We start from the raw sequence: 18342 nt of genomic DNA on the forward strand, positions 1-18342 counted from the left end.
GGGAATGGGCCCTTATTTTCCAATGTGGATTCCTGAACTCTACTCTGGCTTGCAGAACAAGAATCTCTAAGGTTTATGGACTGGGAATGTGCATGTAAAAAATGCTCGAGTGAAATGCACTAAAATTTTCAAAGTAGTACCAGGTAGACGCAATAAGTGTTTGTTGAATGAATGAATATAATGGTGCGGTCATGCAGGAAATTAAGATCTAGGACAACTTGCTTCCAACCCTCCAACCAGAAAGAAGATAGACCTATTTTATGTGGGTTCAAGCAAAGTCTCTGGTCTCTTCTTAGTCACACTTAGAAACTCATGATGTGATTGACACAGGGCTATGATTAAACTCAGATCTCTACAAGTTTTCTCTTTTTAATAATCGCTCTGGATGACCAGGTGTTACATCTTCTCAGTTGAAGAAGTACAAACTCAACTGATAAACAGCCCCTATTTCATAGGCAGAACTATCTTTTAAGAGTCATTGTTTTGATTTTGGACATTTTTGACACATGAAAAGCAGGTCTTACTCATCGGGACAATTTACCCCTTCCACACAATGAGCTCAATCCTAGGGACTTCCAGCAGTTCAGAAAAATTATATTTCAGTTTGTTATAAAATCAGAAAAAAAATCTACGTGCACATCCATAAGAATGGGTCCTAATTAGAAGAAGATATACTCCATGCTTGTAAAATTATTTCAAAATGGATTATACTGCAATGCATTAACTAAAAAGAACCAATAAAAAATAAAACATATTAAGTGGTTAATAAAAAAATCTATGAATATAATCTAGTCTCTATTATCTACGATGTTAAATTTTAATGTTTTCTTATCAGGAAGGAGCCCACGAAAGTCATAACATAGCTCTGCTTACCCAGGGGCTCTGGGCCCAGGTGAGAGACATCTTACCTGACAGGCATTGTACAGGAGCTGATGTTCGAACTTCTTGATCCCGAGAATGTTCTGGAACATCTCGTAGAGTTGCTCCTTGCTCAGAATCAGCTCCGAGGCTGCGCTAGCCGTCATCCGGGCCTGCTGTTTCCTGGGGTCCTCTTCCCCACGGTAGATGGCATCAAACTTGGCCATCCAGGAGCTCAGCACGGTCTCCTTGCTGAGGCCGTCGATCTCGGGCAGGCTCCGCACCCTCTTCTCAATGTGCTTCTTGAAGACCTCCCGGGAGTCATTGGCCGAGCAGCCCCCACTCTGCACCATGCGGGCCACACGGTCGCTCTTCAGGAACACCTGAGTAAGAAGAGGGCCAGGGAAGAGAGAGTGTGAACAATGGAGGTGCACCTGGGACCCACTCTCAAGTTACCCCGAAAGGCAGCCGTGTGGGTCACATCCAGCCCCACCACCTCCTCACGGTGCCAACTCAGTGGAACCACACTTTGCATCTGTGTCCATATTGCAAAACGGGACTAACAATAGTACAGTAGTCTCCCCTTGTATGAAGGGGGTTTCTTTCTGTGGGGGGAGTACCAGGGATTAAACTCGGGCACTCGACCACTGGCCACATCTCCAGCCCTATTTTATATTTTATTTAGAGACAGAGTCTCATTGAGATGCTTAGCAATTCACTTTTGCTGAGGCTGGCTTCGAACTCATGATCCTCCTGCCTCAGCCTCCAGAGCTGCTGGGATTACAGGCGTGGGTCACTGTGCACAACTGAAGCAGTTATCTTTCAAGGACCCAGTGGATGCCTGAAGTCAGGAATAGTACTAAATCCTATGTATACCATGCTTTTTTCCCCTTTACCTACATACCTATGATAAAACTTCATTTACATCTCAGACCCAGTGAGAGATTAGCAATAATACCAACACACTAGAACAATTATAACAATGCATTGTAATAAAAGTTATTTAAAACTTACAAGTTGCTCATTTCTGGAATATTCTATTTCATATTTTCAGATTGCACTTGACTCCAGGTACATGCAATGGCAGAAAGCAAAGCCCCAGATAAGGAGAGGAGGACAGTGCTTCCCAGGTGTTGCAAGGATTGAATGAGACGATCTGATAAGATGCAGCAGGGAGTATATTACTCTCTGCTCGGACGGTGTAGGTCCTGTGTCTCTGCTCCTTAGTGCCAGCATGAATTTTGGTAAGTTAACCTCTTAGCACTTCGGTGTTCTTAACTATAAATTGGGGGTAATGGTCCCCATATAGGTATTTTAAAATGAGGATTAAATGAAGTGCACTTAAGATAGTGCCTGGCTCACTAAATGCCATGTGAGTTGCTGTTATTGTCTTTATATGTAAAGCAGCTGGCATGATGTGTGACCTGGCACTCCTGAGCCAGTATTTGCACCTCATTTTATTCCCTCAATGATGCTCATCATAAGTGGAATTAAATAAGTATTAGATGATCATAAGTTTAATTTTGCATTACCTTCCTGAATGTAAATTCCACACAGGCAAGGTCTAGGTCCTTTTTTTCCTATTTATTTATTTTTATTGGTACTGGATTAAACCCAGGAACACTCTACCACTGAGCCATATTCCCAACCCCCACCTGCCCCACTTTTTGGTACCAGGGATTGAACCCAGGGGTACTTTACCATTGAGCCACATCCCCAGCCCTTTTTTTATTTTTTATTTTGGGACAGGGTCTAAGTTGCTTAGGGTCTCATTAAGTGGCTGAGGCTGGCTTTGAACTTGCAGTCCTCCTGTCTCAGCCTCCCAAGTCACTGGGATTACAGGTAGGAGCCCCCATACCCAGGGACTGTGTGTCCTCGTTCCCCAGGATATCTATTTCCTCTAGTACAGAACCTGACACTTAGTAAATGAGCAATGAACCATGGTGTTCTATTCTGTCTGCTTTGTAGACAGAAAAACCAAGAGGGGAAGGGAAGCATAATTGGTCACTAAAACCATCTGATGACCAACATCTGGTCTTTTTGCTACAACCCGATTCCTTCCTTCTGGGGCGCTCTGACCCAGTGGGAACTGTCCCCACCTGGAGAACCCTTAGTAGTTTGGCTGAGGTGCCTGAGTTCTGGCCCCATGCCACCTATTAAGAGCATTTTGCTTCTGCTCCACCGTCCACCACTCCAAACTGACACAAGCTACATGGTTCTGGGATGTAATGCAAGGTGGGGAAGCTGCGGCTCCTGTTCAGAGAGGGAACAACAGGCACCTTTGAGCTGTGTCCTGGTCACACTTCAGACCCACTTCAGTTAGCACGCTCCTCAGTTTATACCCAAAGGACTTAAAATCAGCGTACTACAGTGACGCAGTCACATCAGCGTTTAGAGCATAAAGACCCCTCGAGAGGCAGAGCCAAGGTATGTTCCGCTGTGAGACTGGAGGAAATGACCTTGCTACCCAGGAGGTGGTGTTACCTGGGTGGCTTGGTGGGCACCACACTGCCCCCTGCTTCCTCACAAGGCTTTCTTTGGGTGGAGAGATGTCACAAAGGTGGCTTCTGTTTATTGTTGACTTAGCAAAGTTAGTTAGTTTAAAAAGGAGGGCTGAGGGCTCATTGAACAGCATAAAGACAGTGGCCAGCTCCCCCTCCCTGGACGCTGGTCCTCGGTTGAGACCTTGGAAGTCCTCTGAAAATCAATTACGGAGGAAAAGTTCCAAATGAGTCCTCCGGCCTTAGGAGCCTTAATGGACTAAATGATTCACCTGAAGATCTGTAATGTTACATGCAGATGGTTTCTCCATCTAACCCATTGTGAGCCTCAGCTACAGGCCTAGATCTCAAAGACCACCACAGTTTTGAGGCACCTAAAGAAGTCTCTGGAAAGGCCGTATATTGGTGTGGCAGGGACTGCAAACCACAGTCCCATGCCAGTTCTGCCACTAGCTTGCTGGGTAAGGCAGGCATCAGGGCTATTGGTCTATAATTTAAGGGCACTGCTGGTGGGACTGCAAATTGGTGCATCCACTCTGGAAAGCAGTATGGAGATGCCTCAGAAAACTTGGAATGGAACCACCATTTGACTCAGTTATCCCACTCCTCAGCTTATACCCAAAGGACTTAAAATCAGCATACTACAGTGATGCAGCCACATCAGTGTTTATAGCAGCTCAATTCACAGTAGCCAAGCTGTGGAACCAACCTAGGTGCCCTTCAACAGATGAAAGGACAAAGAAAATTGGTATATATATATATATGATGGAATATTACTCAGGCTTAAAGAAGAATGAAATGATGGCATTTGCCAGTAAATAGATGGAGCTAGAGAATATCATGCTAAGTGAAATAAGCCAATCCCAAAGAACCAAAGGCCAAAAATTTTCTCTGATAAGCAGGTGATGGGGAGGCTAGGGAAGAATGGTGGAACTTTGGATTGGGCAGAGAGAAGTGAGGGGAGGGGAGGGGGTGTGGAGGTGGAAAAATGGTAGAATGAGATGCACATTATTACCCTATGTACATGTATGATTGCACAGTGTGACTCTGTACCATGTACAGCCAGAGGAATGAGAAGTTGTGTTCCATTTGTGTACAATGAGTCAAAATGCATTCTGCTGTCATGTATAACTAATTAGAGCAAAATTTTTAAAAATGTCAGTTTCCAACCATTTATTGCTAATCCATAAAGGGGGGGGGGCGCTGAAAAGCCATTGAGGGTTTCAAGCGGGGACATGACCCAGGACTGGAAGGGGCAAAGGGAATAGGCAGGGAGGCCAGTCGAGAGGTACTTTGTGGAAGGGCAGGTATGCAATAATGGAGACACAAAGGGCTAATTCTTTGAGGTCAGCTCCAATCAACATCGGAGGTGACTTGCAAACAGTCAGTCAATGGCAAAACCACACCCCCCTACCTGCCTTGTCCACACAGTGTCCCACAAACCTGGCTGAGCCTGGTTGTCAGTTTTCTTCACCACATAGGTTTTCCTCAAAGCCCTTCCCTAGCTGCCATCGGTTTTGTGGGTGTCTGGTAGAGGTCTGAACCCCCAGTTAGACTGCAAGCTCAGGAAGGCAAGGTCATAGTGTTTTTATCTGATCGCCTCTTCTTAGTAGCACCAGCACACAGCTGGCTTTCAGTGTTTGTTGAAGGAGTACGTGAATGCTAAGAACAAAGCCGACTTCTCTGGCAGAGACCACACTGCGACTTTGGGTGGGGCAAGAAGGTAAAGAGGAAACCCTAACCCTAACCATAACCCTAACCCTAACCCATATGCAGGGTATATGGGCTCTCTTTTTTTTTTTTTTTTTTTGGTACTGGGGATTGAACCCAGGGATGCTTAACCACAGAGCCACATCCCCAGCCCTTTTTTGATATTTTATTTAGAGACAGGGTCTCACTGAGTTGCTTAGGGCCTTGCTGAGTTGCTGAGGCTGGCTTTGAGCTCACGATCCTCCTGCCTCAGTCTCCTGAGCCGCATGCATCACCACGCCTGGCTATATGGGTCTTTCCAAACAGATTCGTTAGACTAGATTTTTCCCAGGGGCCTGACACAAGGAGTTAAGAGAGAAGGATGTTCACACTCTGGTCCCTGCTGGGAGACCCCTGAATCCCACAGCCCCTGCTTCCCAGCCACTTCCTTTGTACAGAGTACAACTGGTACATATTTGCTGACCCACTAGTGGTGTCCTTGGTCGTCACTTAACCTCTGTCAACCTCATTCTCCTTCTCGGTCACTTGAGGCTAATCCGCCCCTTCTTCTTTGACAAGGATCAAACGGAGAGGACTTTGAAAAGTGGAAGGATCTACCTGTCCAGAGGAGAGAGATGACTTCCAGGACCCAGAAAGGGGCAGTGAGCTCTGTCAAGAGGATGGACAAAGGAAGCCGAAGTCTGAGGGGACAAGGGAAGATGAAGTGCCAAAAGGAGGCCAGACAGCCTCGGGGAGAAAAGGTGACAGCAGGAAATTAATTTCCCAGGCACATCATCTGTCTTGGCTTCTCCATCCATCAAAAAGCAAGCAGGGCCGGGGCTGGGCTCCTCTCCTAACCAACACACACACCAAGTACGGATGTGCTTGTGTGTCTAACACAACCATGGGAACTCATTTGTGCTGGGAGCTCTATCCGCATTCCTGTCCTTCCTTTGCGGGTGGGTGCGTTAGTGGCTGTTGCAGGAGACTTTGACCTCAGGAGCCGTTCTGGGTAGCCCATCTGTAACTCCTCTCCACTCTTCTGCCAACTTCCAGACAGGTCGTAGTGAGAGATGGGAGATAAAGAACGATGGAGTCGCCAAGGGTAGTCAATCTGGAAGCTCGTCCCCTGTATCAGTCCTTCCCTTCACCCCTCGGCCTAGCAACCAAAGCTGTTTAAGAAACACGCTAACATACCTGCTCTGAGTGACTGTATGTTACAGGGTGAGGCTGGTCCAACTCCCACCTACTTGCTGATAGACTGAGAAGCCAGGACAGAGTCTTTCCTGCTTTGAACACGTGTATCATTCCATCACGAATAAGAAAGAGTAAATGAGATGAAGAAAACCCCACATACCAACAAGGAAGACCTGGTTGTCTTTCGTTAAGGGCATGTGAATAATGGCAGGAGTAGACATTGTGTCGAGGGGCAGGACTCTGGGATCACACCCCATGGGTTCAAATCTGGAATCTTCTGCTTACTAGCTTTGTCACCTGAGCAACATAATCGTCCTGAGTTTAATTTGCCTCCCCTTTAAAATGGAGATCGTATGCTTGGCGTAGTGGTGATGCATACCTGCAATCCCAGTGGCTCAGGAGGCTGAGGCAGGAGGATCTCAAGTTTGAGGCCAGCCTCAGCAACTTAGCAAAACCCTATGTCAAAATGAAAACATGATTAAAAAGGGCTGGGGATGTGGCTCAATGGTTATGCGCCCCTGGGCTCAATCCTAGTACCTAAATAAATAAATAAATAAATAAAGGAAGTAAAATGAGGATCAAAACAAAACTTTGACTAGGATTTTGATAAGCATCCAATGAGATCATACCTCCATTTCATTAGCACATTGCCCTCTACAGGGTCAGAATGCACTAAAAGTTATAGTTACTTTAATAGACTAACATGAAGCCATGAAAATTATGTGTGTGTATGTGTGTGTGTGTGTATGTGTGTGTGTGTGTATAATTTATTTCACTAGCATCTAAACTTATCTAAGATATACTGTAAGCCAGAGAGCTTTAGGATGAGGTTGGGCATAAGTGTATGATCCTGAATGGAGAACCATAGCTATATGACATTGGACTAACGATAATAGGTCATATGTTTGACTTTTGTGCAGTTAGGAAGGAGGCTGAAAAGAACTGCTCTAGATAAGAGAGATGAGTCCTAACATTTTGTCATGATGTCCCACTTTACAATGGGAGTCTGATAGTTATCTGTATGCAAAAATACCTGGAAACATACATACAAAAAACTTAAGAGCGGTTGTCTAGGATGGTGGAATTAGAGGTATTTTTAACCATCTAAATTCTGAGATTTCCCCCCGCCCCCTATATTGTCTGGTTATTTTATAACTGGAATCTCTTACTTTGGTCATCTTTTGAAACACCACTCTCTAACTGAAAAAAAAAAAAAAAATACAAGATTATACCTTCTTTGAGGCTAGGTGCATGTTAATTTCTAAAATAAAATGCACTTCTACTCTTAATGTCTTACATCACATGATCCCATTTATGGGATACCTAAAAACTTAAATTGAGCAAAATGCATACCACTTACGGTAACTTTGAAAGAGATCATTTTAAAAAATATTTTTAAGATGTTGACAGACCTTTATTTTATTCATTTATTTATATGTGGTGCTGAGAATCGAACCCAGTGCTTCACCTGGTGCTAGGCAAGCGCTCTACCACTGAGCCACGACCCCAGCCCCTAGATCTTTGTTTTTAGAGGTCTTTTCTTTTGAGAAAATTAAGAGGTGAATGATTAGCAATACTATTCATTAACAGCAATGATGTCACTGATGATATCAATGATCATAAATTATATAATAAACTCCAGATTGTGATTTCCAGCCTATATTCATGCACCTGTGTCAAGGTCATTGAAATGCTTGCAGAATGGAGAACTTGAGACCTAATGGGTGGAAGATATTCCCCACCAAAAGGTAAAGGATCCTGGGTCAGATTTCAGAAGCAGACCTGGGGCCAAGACATGTGGTAGGTGGAAAAAGACTAGAAGCAAAAGCATCACCCTTCCTCCTTCCAAATCTTCTCCCTGTCTCCCTTGCACCTCCCTTGCCCTTCCTTGCCCAGGTCCCCAAAACCAAGCAGTGGACTGATTAACTTCCATTTCTCTTGTATTATTTCTAGGCAGCACATGCACAGAAATACATGCGACTGTATTTCATGAAGCACATGGGCACCACGCCACCTTTCTCCCCTTCTAACCTTAATACATTAATAATGTAACTTTCCAGGACATGCACAGTATATGTGGGTATGTGTATATATACATATTTACACATATATATATGCACACTGAGAGCTTAATGTGGTGTGAAGCTTCCTCTTTCTTGTACCTGTCAGGTTTGCAAGCAAAAGGTAATGATAGACTCTGTCTCAAGAGAGCTCATTGTTGCCAGGTGCGGTGGCGCATGCCTGTAATCCCAGCAGCTTCAGAGGCTGAGGCAAGGGGATTGCAAGTTCAAAGCCAGTCTCAGCAACTTAGTGAGGCCCTGAGCAACTCAGCCAGATCCTGTTCGTTCTCTAAATGAAATATTACAATAGGACTGGGGATGTGGCTCAGTGGTTAAGCTCTCCTGGGTTCAATCCCTGGTACCAAACAAACAAACAAACAAAAAACAAAACAAGAAGACAAAATAAAAGAGAGAGGTCATTGTACAAAAGTTAGTATTTCTTTTTCCTTGGTAAAAACGTGTGAAACCTCTGTGTAGCCTAAGAGTGGTTACAAGGTTACCCGGCATGTAACTACCCACTGTTATGTTAACCACCCCGTACCCTAAGCTGGGGATAAGTTTCAAAGACTTTCCAGACCCAGGGTCCAGAGATTTTTAGACATTATCCCCTCTGAACCACGGCTGCTTAAATAAACCTGCTTCCTGATAGTTCTTCCGGTGTCCAGTCACCCCACGAACCTGAAGAGTGGTGAAGGCATATTTTGAGTCTGTAGATATTGACACAGATTCCTGTTGCCAGTTGGAGTGCTTGGGGCAGTGATAAGTTCTGTTTTTTTTTTTTTTTTTTTTTTTTTTTAACCAGGGATTGAACCCAGCTTAACCACTGAGCCACATCCCCAACCCTTTTTTGTATTTTATTTAGAGACAGGGTCTCGCTGAGTTGCTTAGGGTCTCACTCAGTTGCTGAGACTGGCTTTGAACTCTCGATCCTCCTGCCTCAGCCTCCAGAGCCACTGGGATTACAGGCGTGCACCACTGCACCTGGCCAAGATGTTTATATTAAGATCTGAGAGCCTGGACCATCTCAGGACTATGGACATGGGGACAGGATGGAGTTGCTGAGCAAGATTTCAGAGCATCCACTCCAGCCCTCAGCACTCAGGGCCATAAACAAAGGGATTAAAGGCTTATTCTGCTGCCTTGCTTAATCCGCTCTGACCATCAGGGCCACCAGGAAAGGACAGAGTAACCCATGTACTCTTGAGAGACATGGGAACCTCAATCTCCCTTCATTGCCCTCCAGCTCAGGTGCTAGGTGACAGGAGCTAGCTTTAATGGTGGTCAGTGTGGTTCAGACTCGGTTGGATGGGCTCAGGCATGGAAAAGAACAGTACCTCCCCACTACTGTTTGGCAGTGCTGGGGATCGAACCCACGGTCTCGTGCTTGTGAGGCAAGCACTCTACCAACTGAGCTATATCCCCAGCTTCTCCCCACTACTTTTATTTCTGAAAAAATGGCTCTGGATTATTCTAGCATGTTGACAAATCATTGCCGTAGCAAAAAAATTCTTATGCCTAAACTGAGTTTTTGTGTGTGTATGTGTGTGTGTGTGTGTGTGTGTGTGTGTGTACCAGGGATTAAATCCAGGGGCGCTTAACCACTGAGCCACATCCCCAGCCCTTTTAATATTTTATTTAGAGACAGGGTCTCCCTGAGTTCTTAGGGCCTCACTAAATTGCTGAGGCTGGCTTTGAACTTGTGATCCTCTTGCTTCAGCCTCCCAAACTGTTGGGATTACAGGCATGCACTGCCATGCCTGGCTTATCTAAACTGAGCTTTTCTAGTACAGTAATCTCAAAAGTTTTAAAGGAAAAGTTTCCATATATATTTTTAAACTGCCATGGTTGCTGGTCAACTAGTATGTGAAGGTGTGGTGTAGGGTGGTAGGATGGAGTGTATGGTGTGTGTGAGAGAGAGGAAGGTGGGGAGGAAGAAAGGAGGAGGAAATGGAATCCATTTGGAAGGAGGATGTCTGCTGATCTCATCTTCTGAGCATACATTCACCTCCTCCAGCATCAAGCACCCTGGTTTCTTATTAGGAGACCATGTTGTGTCACTGCAATGACTGGAGGGGGACTGAGCCTGACTTCAGGCTTCAGAGGTGGTACCATCCCTGACTGTGTCCCAAGGTGGTTTTTCGACTCCATCCATTGTGACCGATTCAAGAAGGAACAGTTGACCCATGTCTATCCTAGCAAGTCGCCTCTGGTCTTTGCTGGGACTTTCAGCAAAGAGGTGTTCTCTTTGCTGCTGGGGTTGCAAAACTGGTAGCAGGGGCCTAGTGTCTTCTACGTGGAGAGTACCTGCCCAAGAGAGAAGTTCACGCATGAGGCGATACAGGAGAAGAAGGGGGAAAGGGCTGGGCATAGAGGCACACACCTGTTATTCCAGTGGCTGGGGAGGCTGAGGCAGGAGGATCACAAGTTCAAAGCCAGCCTCCGCAATTTAGCGAGGCCCTAAGCAACTCAGTGAGACTCTGTTTCTAAATAAAATATAAAAGAGAGCTGGGGATGTGGCTCAGTGGTTAAGTGCCTCTGGGTTCAATCCCTGGTACCAAAAAAAAAAAAAAGAAGTGGGGGAAGATGGCCATCTTGCTGGCTGGCGGCTCTGGAGTCTCTAGCTCTGCCATGGCTGAAGCTGGGCCTAGTCCTGAACTATTCAGTTACTTGAACAAACGTATCTCTTTTTAGGCTAAAGCCAATTTGAGGTAAGTGTCTGTCATTTGGAGTTCAAAGAGTCCTGGCCCAAACAGGTTGACTAGGGGTACACTCAGATCCCAGAGTCAGGTGGAGGAAAGGTACTAGCTTTTCCACAGCCCAGGAGTGATGGAGGAGGGAGAGAGGAGGGGTAATCCACCTGGAGCTCTGCCAAGCTAAATATTAATCCTGATCCCTGGATTGAGGACCTCTGCTTCAGAGGATTAGACTTCCCTAGAAAAGTGAATCTCAGACTCTCTAAAGCTTTACTAATGAAGACAGCAGTTAGATCATTCATGCCCCACATTCTTTCCTATGTTACTCAAATCCTAACATTAAATATTCAGTCATTTCTTGTTGGCCCGCCTTCTCACCAGACCCAAAAGAAGCTCTTTCCAATAAACCAGACACTATGGAGGAAAATATCGGGATCCGTATAGATATCATGACAATTCCCAGAGACTCATTAGCACAGTGACAACTATTAATTTTCAAATTTAATTAACAGAAATGGCACTTTCTTTTAATTTATGTCATTAGTCAAATGAGCTTTCTAATTAAGATGTGCAATCTACAAATTTATAAACTCTGCTGAACGACTCTAAACATGGAGAACCATTGATAAGGGTCTGTTTCAACAAGGGTTCTCACATTTCTCTCCCCACTGGCTTTCAGAACTTGAAAAAGCTGGGGGAGGGGATTAATTTCATTACCAGGCATTTTCTATACACAATCTTCTGTTAGATATACTCAAATAATTCACTGCCATGCATCACTGTAATTCCAAATTCCATTTCTACTCAGCTGAAGAACTGCATGACATCAGATAAAGCAGCAAGTCCAATGCTCACTGGCAATCATGAATGCTATTTGCAAAAGTAAGAAAAGATTTAAATTTGGACAGGTGTAAAAATGATCGACTTTTTTTTTTTTTTTTCTCTTTTGATACCAGGGATTGAACTCAGGGGTGCTTAGCCACTGAGCCACATCCCCAACCCTTTTCTATATTTTATTTAGAAACAGGGTGTCACTGAGTTGCTGAGGGCCTTGCTAAGTTGCTGAGACTGACTTTGAACTTGAGATCCTCCTGCCTCAGCCTTCCCAGTTGATGGAATTACAGGCATGCATTTTCCCTAGCTAAAAAATGACCTCAACTTCTAAAAAAGCTTCATATAGAAATCCCCATGAAGGAAATACTGTGTAAAACGGGTCTGTGGTTGGTACCAACAAATATCACAGAAAAAATGGTTGTTTACTATTAAATGCTATGTAGCAAACCAGTTGATAATATTTTCCCAAGATCTAATTGCAATCATGCTCCATGAAGGAATCAAATACTTCCACAATCAGTGGGAAGGCGGGTTTTACCAAATCAGGATTTCTCCACTAGGGTGTCAATCAACAACCATGTGGAAAGCAACTGTGGATTTGGGCAGTGGGAAGATCATGGTGTACTTAGAGTACCCAAGAAGCAGGAGCACCACCATATTTGTTTTGAAATAATTTTCTAATAATAGAAAGAAGGAAAGGAGTGAGGAAGGGAGGGAGAACTAGAGGGAGGAAAGAAAGAAGAAAATTAATGAAGCAATTCTACTGGGGCGGGATCAGATTGTGTTGGATTTTCTTAACACTTGTTTCACAACTTATCATTATTATTTTGATTTGCAAATGGCAGGATGCCATAAGCTTTTGGTGTTTAGGAGTTCATATCTAATAGTTTTAATCTCGACTTGACAGTGGATAAGAAATCTGGGGCACAGCATTCCAAATACAGATAATATTTATCTGGTTCACATTAACATAGATTAGTACATTAAGTAAAATGTCTTTTGACGATGAAGCAATCATTTCTGACAATATGAATGGCAGGAAAACATTGCCAATGGGAAGGTAGGGTATATCTGCTGCTATTTTTAAAAAACTCTTTATAGTTGGTGCTTTTTAATTTTATATATTAGTGGGGGGCTGCATTGTTACATATTTGTGCATGCACACAGTACAACCATATAATTGGGTCAATTTCATTTCCCAGTACCTCCCCGTCCCCCGCTCTTGCTCCCCTTCTTTTACTCTATTAGACTACTTCTATTTTCATGAGGCCACCACCTCGCTGCCATTTTCCCCCCTTTTTCTTCTCTACTTTCGACTTCTGGAAGAAAGCATACAACCCTTGACTTTCTGAGTTTGGCTTATTTTGCTTAACATAATGCTCTCAAGTTCCATCCATTTTCCAGCAAATGGCATGCCTATTTCTTTAATGATGGACAAGTGACAGAAAATATCCACAATGAGAAAGAATATTTATAAAACTTAAAAATAATTGTGCAGATGGATATGGTGGTGCACACCTGTAAGCCCAGCAGCTCGGGAGGCTGAGGCAGGAGGATCTTGCATTCAAAACCAGCCTCAGCAACTTAGCAAGTCCCTAAGCAACTCAGTGAGACCCTGTCTCTAAATAAAATACAAAAAAGGGCTGGGGATGTGGCTCAGTGGTTAAGCACCCCTGGGTTCCATCCCCAGTACCAAAAGAAAAAAAAATAATATAAAAACTACTTTATTGATAAATAAACCTTAGCAGGTCAGTGGTGAAAATTAACCTGAGATGTGTACTCAGCCTGTGTTCTCTCCATTGTAGGTTTTTTCTCCAGGTAAGTACTACATTTTGGACAGAATTCTAATCTCTAGAAAAGAACCCACACATGGCAGTATTTTAATAGAAAGCATAAGGGAGATGGTTAAGGCATCATCCTTGGGAGGCACTAAGAGTCCTTAGAAATGTTTTGATTTCCTTTCTTCTTTTTCTTCTTTCTTTTTTTTTTTTTCTGGCTCTAGGAATTGAATTGAATTGGGATGCTTTATCACTGAGCTATATTCCCTGCCTTAAAAAAAATTGTTTTAAAAACTTGTTTCCCAGCTCTTTTTTTTTAAAACAAATTTTCTTGAAATTTTGAAGCAGGGTCTTGTTATATTACTGAGGGCCTCACTACATTGCTGAGATGGGCCTTGAACTTACAATCCTCTTGCCTCAGCCTCTAGAGTCACTGGGATTACAGATGTGCACCACTATGCCCAGCTCCAGTAGAAATGGTTTAAATGGTAGAAAAATGGTCTGGACACAAAGTCTTAGCTTCCAACATTTTAAAAGCTGCATGATCTTGACTAACTGATTTAACTTCTTTGAGTCTCTGTTTCTTCATCAGTAAAATAGAAACTAAGCAGGATCTAACTCATCAGGATCTTACAAATCCTATTGAAAACACTCCACCTAAAAATCAGTTAGAAAATAGTAGTTTGACTGAGCATGGTGGTGCACACCTGTAATCCTAACAATTTGGGAGGCTGAGGCAGGAGGATCTCATGTTTGAGATCAGCCTCAGTAACTTATCAAGGTTCTTGCTCAGAATAAAAAATAAAAAGGACTGGGGATGTGGGTCAGTGGTAAAGCTCCCCTGGGTTCAATCTCCAGTATCAGAAAAAAGTTGTACAAATTCCAGTTAAATATACTGAGTTAGAAGCAAAACTCAGAAATAACAATAAAAACACAGTCATTTGTATTTGCAGCATTCCTTAAAGCAAAATGCTATTATTCCTTAGCATTGTAACAAATCACCAACCCCTTTGCCTCAGGAGGGAGGACCCCATAGAAGCCCCAGGCTCTTGTTCCTTGTCTCCAGTAACTCAGAATTCCTGTGCCTGGTGCCTGGGTCTTGTGTTACTTGGTGGTTCTTACCTCATAGTAACTCTGCACTGCGTTCATGAAGGCTTCATCAGCCACAATCTGCGTTTCCCCATTGAGGAAGGCCTGAAACCGGTCCTTGACTGTCTGCAGCTGCTGTTTGCTGATCTGCAAGAAACAGAGAAAGGAGACACTGAGAACTTGTTCCGGATGAGGCCAAAGGTTATTTTCCACCAAAATGCCAGTCATTAGTGTGTGGGGGCAGAAACATGGTTATCATTAAAAAGTCATACAAGCCGGGCACGGTGTAATCCTGCAGGCTCAGGAGGCTGAGGCAGGAGGGTCATGAGTTCAAAGCCAGCCTCAGCAACTTAGTGAGGCCCTAAGCAACTCAGAGACACCCTGTCTCTAAATCAAATACAAAATAGAGCTGGGGCTGAGGCTCAGTGGTTAAGCACCCCGGGGTTCAATCCCCAATACCAAACAACAAAAAAGTTATACAAATTCCAGTTAAATATACTGAGTTAGAAGCAAAACTAAGATCTAATATATGTATCAGACTCAATATTAATTGCTTACATTTTCACATATTTTCCTTTTATCTGTGCTTTTGTGGTTACTTCTATCTATGGTATTTGTGATATGGAAATGGGGTGCTACCTCACATTCTTCCCAATTTCAAGTTCAGTGATGTCTCTCTGGTTGTTGGCTATCAGCCAGGATGGGAATATTTAAACCATGGAACTAGGCAAAGGCTACAAAGCAGTTTGCCCTACTCCAAGAATTTTGTCTGTTAAACTTGTCAGAGCAAAACACTCCACTGAAATGTCTTGAAGTCTGGCACTATGCAGAGACTTTCAGAATACATTGGTGTTGATATATCCACGGCCACATGAGAAACATCTGGGCACTTCCAGGAAATACCATAATTTGGGCAGGTAGGTTCTTTGCAATTCCTTTCCTTACCAATCCTACCTTTATTTCCCTCTTAGGAAAGTACCCCTGCAAAATTCCTACCAATTTTTCTACCTCCACCTGGTCTGGTTGTATCCCACTATCCTCAGCCTCTACATGAGCATCACTAACTGGGTCTTCTCCACCCCCAGCCTGGTGGGTCTTCCTGTATGTGAGTCCATAGTCTGCAGTTGACATCAACACCTTGTTTGTGATAAATTGTTAACTAGTTCGACTTTGCTAGCAAAGTCTGAAGCTAGTTTCGTGTCTTACACACAGCAGCACCCAATAAGTAGGGCCAGATACATGAATGAATGAATGAAGGAAGTATAGGAAAGATAAATAATTTTTTATATCCTTGACACAGCTCTCATTTACAAAAAAAATTGTCAAATGTCAGCTAAAACTGATCTTTTAAAAGTTAAAAAGTTTTAACTTTTCCAAAGGGTTAACAGTTTGTAAAAGGTCATACTTCAAAATTAAGACTGGGATGCTGTCTGAGAACCCCGTGTTAGTAGAAAAAGAAAGATCTTTCCAGTACCAGTTCTGTCAGGCCACTGTGTCATCTCAGAAAAGCCACTTATATTCTGGGTTGGCATTCTGGAACAGAGTTGGGTTTCAATAAATACATTTTATCTTGCCCTCAGTTTTCTCACTTGGAAAATGGTGATAAATACTAATTAGTCACTGCCTCAGGATAATTATAGCTCTTTTATGACATAATATGAGTGCTTTTTTAAAAACAATTATGAGTTTCTGATTTATTACACAGCATGGTGACTATAGTTAATGATGATATACTGTATTCTTGAGAAATACAGAGAGTGGATCTTAAGAATTCTCAGTGAACCAGGCACAGTGGTGCATGCCTATAATCCCAGTGGCTTGGGAGGCTGAGGCAGGAGGATGGAGAGTTCAAAGCCAGCCTCAGCAATTTAGCGAGGCCCTAAGCAACTCAGCGAGACACTGTCTCAAAAGAAAACATAAAAAGGGTTGGGGATGTGGCTCAGAAAATAAAGTTTAAAAGCTAAAGGACTCTCAAGCCTAAACTGAGCTTTGACTTAATCAGGAAACCAAATAAAAGACATCAAACCAGAGTTTTGAGAATGGGCACTGATGGTAGCTGGGGTGCTTTAGTTACATTTTGTCACTCTGGGAGAATTGGGGGCACCGTGGACTCAGGGGTAGATAAAGAGGGGTTCAGTACTAGGCAGATTCACAGTCATTGCATTCTGGAGAGCTGCTGTTCAACGGTGGCTACATTTGTAATTTTCAATTTTCTAGAAGCCACATTTCAAAAATATTAAAAGGAACAGGAGAATGTGCACAAGGTCCTGGGTTCAATCCAAGCACTCCAACCCCCCCAACCCCCCAAAAAAAATAAAAAGGAAAGAAAAAGTGAAATGAATTTTAATATATTTATTTAATCCAATGTGTCCAAAGTATTACCATTTCTAACCTGTGATCACTATGCAAATTTATGAGACATTTTACACTTTCAATGTCATGTTTGGGAAATCAGGTGTATTTTACCCTTGAACCACATCTCAGTGCTGAGTGACCAAGGGGTAGTGTTTAACAGCCCCATGGCTACTGGCGACTGTACTGGATGCTGTGGCTCTTCAGCATGCAGTGAATTCACTTCTAACTCACTTTGTTTAAGCTTTCCTATTTCTGACCCAGGGATACTGGTGTAAGAGGAGATGAAGAGAAAATCATAGTTATTTTGAAATGTGCTTGAAACCATTTGAGCTAAAATATGAGGCAGCAATTCATTTGCTCATAAAAATGACACCATAACATGAATTTCTTTTATGAAGGTCGAACATAACTGACTTCAATCACAAATCCTTACAGAATAGAACAAACCAAGGCCATTCACAGAATTTCTTGCGCAGAATTCCTTCCAAACAGGGTCAGGCCCAGCTCTGTAAGATTTTGGGGATGGGTTGGGGTGATGGAGCAAGAGAGAGCAATAAATTTTGCTTTTGTCTTAAATACTTCATTTCTCTTTTTTCTTTTATTTATTTTCTTATTGGTTCTTTTTAATTATACATGACAGTAGAATCCATTTTGATATATAGGCATGGAATATATCCTGTTCTAATTAGGACCCCATTTTTGTGGCTGTACACAATGGTGGGATTCACTGTGCATTCATATATGTTCATAGGCAAATTATATCACATTTATTCCACTGTGTTATTTTTCCTATCCTTCCTCCCTTCCCTTCATTCCCTTTTGTCTAATCTACTGAACTTCTATTCTTCCCTTTTTCCCCTTATTGTGGGTTAACTTCCACAAATCAGAGAAAACTTTTGACCTTTGATGTTTTTTGGAATTGGCTTATTTCACTTAGCATGATAGTCTCTAGATCCATCCATTTACCAGCAAATGCCATAAAGTCATTCTTTTTATGACTGAGTAATACTCCATGGTGTATATACACCACATTAAATGCTTAATTGAAATAAACCCATGCACCATCATCTGAATGACGATGATTGCTTGTCGACCCAGGCCAAATCCATTTACCTGCCTAAACTTTCATTCAATATGCACAATGCTCACTCATTCACAAATATTTACAAAGCAACCACCATCTGCCCAGCCCTGTACCAGGACCCAGGCTTTAGTGTTTAATAAGACACATTCAACCCTTGATCTCACTGGCCAGGACCAGGCGCTGGAAATCAAAACGAATACGGGT

The 18342-nt window shown here is 43.0% G+C and overlaps 1 protein-coding gene across 18 annotated transcripts in view; it reads right to left on the reverse strand.

The window, feature by feature from the left end:
• Cadps (calcium dependent secretion activator) overlaps positions 1 to 18342 on the reverse strand; it is a 488152-nt gene that overhangs the window by 368891 nt on the left and 100919 nt on the right. For all 18 annotated transcript variants that reach the window (XM_047531270.1, XM_047531267.1, XM_047531269.1 and 15 more), the window contains exons 2-3: positions 14733 to 14846; positions 909 to 1241 (exon numbers count right to left, since the gene is read on the reverse strand). In XM_047531270.1, the coding sequence (XP_047387226.1) occupies positions 909 to 1241; positions 14733 to 14846 (447 nt within the window). The remainder of the gene's footprint in view (positions 1 to 908; positions 1242 to 14732; positions 14847 to 18342) is intronic.

Source organism: Sciurus carolinensis, chromosome 17 (assembly GCF_902686445.1).
Source record: "Sciurus carolinensis chromosome 17, mSciCar1.2, whole genome shotgun sequence".
In the NCBI taxonomy this organism is placed as follows: Eukaryota; Metazoa; Chordata; class Mammalia; order Rodentia; family Sciuridae; genus Sciurus; species Sciurus carolinensis.